This window comes from Octodon degus, unplaced genomic scaffold (genome assembly GCF_000260255.1).
Source record: "Octodon degus isolate 3935 unplaced genomic scaffold, OctDeg1.0 scaffold00115, whole genome shotgun sequence".
NCBI classification, from domain to species: Eukaryota; Metazoa; Chordata; class Mammalia; order Rodentia; family Octodontidae; genus Octodon; species Octodon degus.
The window spans coordinates 1,157,613-1,165,792 of NW_004524691.1; the positions used below are offsets into that span (position 1 = coordinate 1,157,613).

At 36.6% G+C, this 8,180-nt stretch overlaps 1 protein-coding gene and 1 pseudogene across 1 annotated transcript; both read right to left on the minus strand.

Moving 5' to 3' along the window:
- Positions 1–307: 307 nt before the first annotated feature.
- On the minus strand, positions 308–7,120 carry LOC111812165 (sarcoplasmic/endoplasmic reticulum calcium ATPase regulator DWORF-like). Its single transcript, XM_023699712.1, has 3 exons — positions 7,028–7,120; positions 437–535; positions 308–342 (listed from the first exon to the last, which is right to left on the minus strand). The coding sequence occupies exons 1-2, from the start codon at positions 7,038–7,040 to the stop codon at positions 441–443; spliced, it is 108 nt and encodes a 35-aa protein (XP_023555480.1). The 5' UTR covers positions 7,041–7,120; the 3' UTR covers positions 308–342; positions 437–440.
- LOC105743306 lies at positions 1,627–4,859 on the minus strand (annotated as a pseudogene).
- Positions 7,121–8,180: the final 1,060 nt, after the last annotated feature.

The following is an 8,180-nucleotide window of genomic DNA, read 5'->3' on the forward strand; positions in this document are numbered from 1 at the left end:
TCTAGTCTAGTTTTTATAGTTTTTCTGGGATGAGAAAATAAACATTTTCTAATATAATTACATTTTGCATGGTTTCTCCTATTTATACATTTTAAACATAATTGGGAACATTTTTCCTACTCTGAGTATAGAGATGTTCATTTATATTTTTCAATACTTCTTTTTTATACCTATAATTTCAAACAAGTTCTTGAAGACAATCTTAGGTACATGACAGCATCAGTTTACAATCGAGTCTTATACAGTGATGTCAAACATTTCATTATTAAACAATATTCATTCAAAAATCAGTCATGTTCATGTTTTTTTCTTCTAAATGATGTAAGTCTAAAGTCTTCTTGCCTAAATGACAAAATATGTCATTAGTAAAATAGAGAGCAATTTTCTGGGCCAAGTTATACCACAAATAAACATATTCAATTATTAAAACTCTTACCTTTTTAAGAGAAGACAACATATACCACTATGATGCAGCCCACAATCCAGCCAATCAGGAGAAGAACAGGAACCACCAGGTGTGATAATGTATGCTCTGCTTAAAAACAAGCAAGGAGAGCAGATCAGTTGGTCATTTGGGTAACAAATCTTCTGAATCAAATTGAGAGAACTCTGGAAATATTAAGGAAAACTATAACCTCTACTCACATCCATACATAGTTATTTTTCTTTTTATCAAAACAGATTCCAGTAACTGGGTAACAAGCATTAGGTAACTAGAGTAAAAGGCCTACTTTCAAAATATCATCCTTTTATAATTATGTGAATTTGGACAATTCAAATCTTGAGCTTCTGTGTTTGTAAAATATGGATAATGAAACTTGTGATACTCCCCTCTTGGAATGGCAACGATGATATTGCACAATATATGCAAAGCTTTGTAAATTCTAACTGTATTTACAGTGTACCAAATACATTCATGCATTTGTGCAATGATGCATGGAGTAGTTGTTTACATTAAAACAACTCAATATGACTCTGAGGTAATTCCTACTGAAGTAAATAAATCACAACATAAAGAGTTGCTCTTGTTCTCAGTGGCTGACTTTAATGTGAAATTTCACAGGAAAAGAAAAGCACCATATGTTACATAACCTTTCTCAATTAGAAAAAGATATTCTATTCCTTTAAGCTTTTATAATAATTACCACTGAATTTTATCGATGGTCAGCAATATTCTGTCACCCACATGGAAGTACCTCATATTTATATACATCTGTAAAAAGCAACTTATGGGGTGGGGGCCGGGGAGATGGCTCAGTGGAATAAGTGCTTGCTTGACAAGCACAAGGACCTGAATTCAATCCCTGGTTCCACCAAAAAAGAAAAGCAACTTATGAAAGTATCTTTTTAAAGTTTTAAAATGAGTTTATTAAAGACTGTTCTCAGGAGGGCAAAAATGTTTGATTTGTCATTTTAAAAAAGTTATGTTTCTTCATGCTGTATAGTACAGGCAATGTAAAAGGATAGAGCTGTAAGCATTTTCCCACCAGAATAATGATAGTACAGCACAGTGTGGTCATTTCTGTGATGCTAGAATAAATTTTAAAAAGTCTCTTCTATGTGTCTCTTCAAAAAGTGATGAATGACAGCAGACAATGGCATAAAAAGGCCACTTTTCCTTCCAATTCATTCTGTAGTATTGGAGCCAGTATTTTTGCGATTGTATGCCATGATCTTCACTATATCCACTTTAAACATTTAACCCCATATCAAATTTATTAGCAAAGTGTGGAGATATAGCCTGTGCCATGAGAGCAGAAATGTAGGCAGTAGAACCAATATTTTGGCATGTACAAATATAAGCAGATAAATTTTTTGATATGACATACTGGGGCTAAGGCTCTTTTACATTTATCATTGGCATTCTCATATGCTAATTGACAAACAAGCATTTTAGCTGCAATGCTGTGAGGAATCTGCTTAATTATAGCCTCTTTCAGTCTTGTTACAAACTGGGTATAAGTTTCTCTGGGACCCTGAAGTACGTGGGTAAGTATTTATTAAGTATACCATCCTTTGGGACAGAAATCCACACATGGTGCATAGCTTAGCAGCTCTTTACATTGAATGAAAAGAAGAAGTGGAGACTGGGCCTGAGCTTTTAAGTCAGCATATTGGCCTGAACATTTCATGAGTGATAGCTTTAAGATTTTCATCTTCGTGATTTTGATTACTCTATGTCTGTTCTGATATGAGTAGTCTTAACTCCGATTCAAAATGTAGGAATTGTGAGAACATGCGAGAAAGATGTGTTACATCACTTGGTGCCATTTAGAAGGCTTGAATTATGTTATCCAAACAAGTAAGAGTGTGGGGAGCTTGGGTTCCGTTGTCTAGTATGCACTCCCATAAGTCTTATAAGAGCAGAAAGTTCAAAGCTTTCCTCTCCTTGTACTTTGGCTTTTTCACAAGTGGAAAATGAGGGGGACTGTTACTAAAGTGACTTTGTGACATAGGGGAGAAAGAAACTGTGGGAAGCACAGTCTCTGAGGTCTTATTTTTCGAGTTAGGTGTGGAGAATGAAGCTGTGTGCATAAATTAGAAAAGTTTTTCATCTCTTTATGAATATCTTGCAAAAATAAATTTTTTGGACTATCTGCACTTTTTAAACAAGCTTCCTTTTTCTCCAGCAGCCTATTTGGAGGCATGTGACCCTGGGAGTAATCTGACTCTTTTGTTATGGTAACATCAGAGTCCTTTTCCCATCAATTACCTTATTCATAGGCATTTCTTTAGCACCAGTAGAGCCTTCTGTAATGGTAATGGTAAACTGTTGCTGATCTGCATTTCTTCCTGTGCTGTTACACCTCAAGGATGAGAGCATTCCTTTCACCAGGTTATACATGGCTATAGTTTGTGGTTGAATTTTTCTTTTTTGAGTTTTGGCTATAGGAAAGCTTTCACCTATTTCATCCCAAATTCTCAGATCCAGTGTACTGCCTTTGGGAAAAGAAGGAGAGAATGTAGCTATTTCATGGAGTGATCTAAAAACTTGCATAGATAAAACCTTAATGTGTGCATCTTTTAACAGTTTCATAATCAATAAACTAAATTTTTTGTCTTCTGAGGATAAAGACTGAACTTGCCCCATTGTTACCCTTGACAAAGAGATTCCTATTTGCTACTTGACTCTGAGCACTATAATAAGTAAAATGCTCTGCTTAGCTTTAAATTGGTCACACAAGGTCCAGTGGTCACCTGCAAGTTATTTTGGTTAGTCGTCATTGTGTTGAGAAAGTCGTGCGATCAGGCCAAGTTGAGAGCCTATTGTAGGAGTCCCTTCCTGGTTTCTGTCTCAGTCCAAGAAGTTAGTATTTGTAATCCCAAAGATAAGTTATTGGAATCCCACCAAGTTAATTCCAATATACCACTCCCAGTGCAACCCATGGCAAAAGTAAAGACACTAAAACATTTTTATGATTATTGGGGAGCCAAGTGGCCCTAAGTCCAGCCATGAAGATGGCTTTCTGTAACAAAGAGGCTGGGCTGGGGCCTACCCAGTTTTATTCAGAGGAGGAGTGACTTGAGGAGGAATAACCAAGAATTGTGGGAAGTAGGCGACTACTGTGAGCTGAGCTAGGTGGGTGGCCTACATTTACCTCTGCCATATGCAGAGAGGATATGCAGAAAAACTAATCTGCTTTACGCTATTGAGATGGTATCTAATGTTTTAGGGGGTCTGGTGCTCAGCTTTGATGTACGCTTTCAAGCCCCAGGAAGTCATAACCTCTATCTTAAAGCTCCATCCCAGCTGGCAGCTTGGAGCATTGGCTCTTCATCCTGCTCGACTAGACTCACATTAAAGAGCAGCAGGTGTAGGTTACCAGGAAACATCTATGCAACCTTGAAACTATCACCAACAACTCAGCTAGATCAATATATATTGCTTAATGGTTAGGGTTAGGGTTGGGGTTGGGGTTGGGGTTGGGGTTGGGGTTAGGGTTAGGGTTAAGGTTAGGGTTGGGGTTGGGGTTGGGTTGGGGTTAGGATTAGGATTATGGTTTAGTGTCAGGGTTAGGGTTAGGGTTAAGGTTAGAGGGTCAGGGTTAGGGTTAGAGGGTTAGGGTTAAGGTTAGAGGGTCAGGGTTAGGGTTAGAGGGTTAGGGTTAAGGTTAGCATTAGGGTTAGGCTTAGGGTTATGATTAGGGTTAGAGTGTTAGGGTTAGAGGATTAGGGTTAGGGCTAGGGTTAGTGTCATCCACTTTAGTAAGTTCTGTCACATCTCTGAATTCTATGTCATTCAGTACAAAAGTCTACACATCATAGCAGAACCTGTATGTGTTTAGAGAGATCCTGTACAGTTTTAAACATGTACAGTTTCTCTCTATGTGTGTTCCTTGTAAAACAGTTCAATTGGTATATATTTTGGCACTCAAAATATAACTGCATTAATGTTTTTAACACTCATATTTTGATTTTTGCTTATCTGTTGGAAACAGGAGTACATGAGAAGTTCTCTAACATTGACTCTACTCTGACCCTCTGAACCAGTGCAGAATTTATAGCCTTATTGAACTGAAGTAGAACTTGTAGGGCAAATTCGGGGGTGATCTGTTGAGATTGTATGAGCTCTTCCAGGCTTTCCTGAAGACTACTTCCCAAAGTAGTATTTCTGTATTGCTGAGATGCTATGGCTTGGGAGAAAAAAAGCACCTTTTTCAAACTTGCATTGATATTCAATCCCTGCGGGAGGTGCTTCCCGGTGTGCAGTGCAGCAGATGCTTGGCAGGGCCCACGGGAGGCGCCACCCAGCAGACCACTAGTTCTGCAGCCACGGAAACCCAAAATATCTAATTTTTAAAAGCTCACTACACCGTAATCTTGCTCTTTCAAGGATACCTACAGGTAAACACATCCATAGATCCACCACACTAAGAACTCAGAAGCAGCACAGGAAGACCTCCTGTGGAATTAATGTCTCTGTGTTAAGGACTCAGATATATTTTTATTGGAAAGTACAATTAGAGCTTATGCCATTAGCCAAGAAAGAGAACACATGTTCTCAGCAAATTATTCTCTTCACAATTGCCATCATTTAAAAAATGTGAAGGATTTTTAAAATGCTATTAAAGTCATTAGGAGATGAGACATTTCTATAATTAGAAGATAGTCTTTTTTTTAATTATTTATTTATTACATTTTTATTTAGTGTGTGTATGTGTGTGTGTGTGTGTGGCCAGCTCAGCCCACCAGGGGGCGGGGCTGGCTGGCATGTGGTGCTGGGGGATCGAACCGCGGTCCCTGTGCTTTGCCAAGCTTGTTCCAAGTAGGTGCTTTAGACCACTGAGCCATCTCTCCAGCCCCTAGAAGATAGTCTTATAAAAGCAAATTTTCTGAAAATGTAAATGAATTTTAATACTTTAGATCTATTTTTATAAGAATGTTGAAGTAGCTTTTAACTCACAAACACAGTGGACTTTCCTTGCCTCTCCACCTTCCTGTGACCTTGAACAAGAAATTAATCACTAGATGAAACATGTCCTCTTTACCCACCCTGTGCTATTTCTTTAATGGTAAAGCAAACATTATAACTTTCCACTTACTCTCATTTTGGCAAATATCTTTTTATTAATTAAGATGCATTACAGAGAAAGTACATATCAGTGATGTTTTTTAACTATTCAAGTAAATGACTTAGTATTTTTGCCAATTTCAAACAACTTGAAATTTAATATTGATATTTCAATTGAAATATCAATTTATAAATATTTTATAAAGTATATTTTAATAAAGTTTAATGAGGTATATTTTAATAAAATTTACTTAAAGTTTTAAAAGTAACTATCACATTATTTAGTATTCTTTGTAAAACAGTGCAACTGGTATGTATTTTAGCACTCAAAATATAACTGCCTTAATGGTTTGTTTTTTTGTTTTTGTTTTTTTTTTGGGGGCAATACTGGGGATTGAACTCAGGCCCTTGCACTTGCCAGGCAAGTGCTTATTCTACTGAGCCATCTCCCCAGCCCTGCATTAATGTTTTTAGCACTCATATTTTGAGTTTTACTTATCTGTTGTAAAGAGTAGTATATAAGAATCAGATATCTTTTAATTGCATCACTTACATTAACCATGAAAATGAGAATAGAATTCTTCTATAAATATGAGAAGTAATTTCAAAATGCTCCTCTCTTTGTTCAGTTCTGAATATATCAACGTAGCTACAATTGGAAATATTCCTAAGGACATGGCACAGTGGAACAAGACTGTCCAAGTTCAAAACCTGGTGTCAATATACTCTGCTGATCATGGAAAGCAAAATTTCACTGTTTTCTCATCTATAAAATGAAGACAATGGTAATATGTTTATCTCACAAGGTTGCTGTCAGGATTGAAAACAAAAGTTCCTGAATCTCTCTCTCTCTCTCTCTCTCTCTCTCTCTCTCTCTCTCTCTCTCTCTCTCTCGCTCTAGCTCTCACTCTCGCTCTCTGTTGTGCTTGATCAAACACAGAGTCACAGCCCAAGCCCATTGTGAACCTATTTTCAAAATATTTCTCAAACACTGATATATTCAGTATACTTTATCACATCAGAGTCAATCATTTTAAATAAATATCTAGATGTGAAGATTGTTTTAAAATCAGAAAAATATACTAGGGTATATTTAAAGTATATTAGAAATGGCTCATTTCATGGTCAGAGCACAGTCTCTAAGAAGCAGAGGGACTTCTCCAGACTCTCATGACCATCTAGTGGATTTGACACAGCTCAGTAGTCCTTCATTGTGACCTAGCACCCCTCATGCCTTCCAGATTAGCACAACACTGGAGAAGTCTGATTTTTAGCTCACTTTTCAAAATGAGCATGAACAAAATAAAGTTCTTTTGTTTGATCCTTTCAAAATTGTTTATAACTTCTATGCATTGCCCCTAAAATCGTATCTTTTTTTGTAGCCACACTAAAATATACAGCTTCTGATCATTTAGCAAAAAACTACATTCTTCAGAATTAAACTGCTAAGAAGCACCAACAAACCAAAGCTCAGAAGCCTTTATTCCTAAGAGAACCTGAGCCCTTAAATCTTACCTTTGTCAGCCATTATTCTTCTTGTTGAGGGGCTTGATAAGAGCCACTCTTACCTCTTCCTTATTGTTATCCAGTGTCTCTTTGAACTTTAAATAGGGAGAGAGATCTGAAGACTGTGACAGCTGTCTCTCTCTTGGCTGCCAATTGTTTGCAGGATGATGTAAGACATTGGAAAGCAGAAGTACTTGGTTCTTCTTTATCCTTTTTAAGTGTGAAGGTAACAAGGGACTACCTGACCCAAACAGTTAAGTAAGCTAAGCTTTCCTAATGAAAATATATGCAGCCTTTTAATTCACTTGATTCTTTCGGACAATGAGAAAACACTCAATGAGTGGTTATACACTGAGTGGAAAATGGCACTGAAAACATATACCTATTCCAGGAGGGAGTGTGATATATTGAAAAGAAAGGATTTTAGAGTGAGAGAGGCCTGGGTTTCAATTCCACTCCTGTTATTTCTGTAATAAATGTCACTTCTTGATCTTTCTATTAACATTTTTCTTTATTTTGAAGAGTAAAAACAAGAGTAAGAAAAACAAAGATAGAAACAGGCCACCATTGAACAATGCATATGTTACAGATTTTCAAAACAAGAAAGCTGATTAACAATGATTATTATCTATTTTTATCAGATATAGTTATGCAAGATGGGACATATGATTGAATATTACCCCATGCTTCCAAGAAAACTTAAATTTTTGTTCTTGAATCTTCTTTGATTTTATTACCATTTTTTAAAAAGTACTTTAAAGAGAGTATAGTAATAATTAATATGTCATTAGAAATGGTACACATTTAGAAGACAAAGATGACAGGTATTTCAAGCATGGTTTTAGTATTACACATTAGTGTTTGCAATGTAGTTGCTGAGTTCACAGATATCAGAATACAGAGTTAAATGGAAAGTAACAGAACTTAAGGATTAATTAATAAAGAGAGAGAAAGCAGAAAAGATAGCAAATAAGGTAGGGGCAAAATCATATATGTATGACTTGGCCTTCAAGTCGAGACGTGGGGTAATGACCTGGAGGAGGAAAGGGGATGAACAAGACAGGGCAAGAGACGCAAGAGATGGAGACAAGACAGGCTTTCTGATCAAGTCTCATTTATTGAAGAAGTGAGCAGGGTCTAAATAGCTGTATAGTGGAAATAG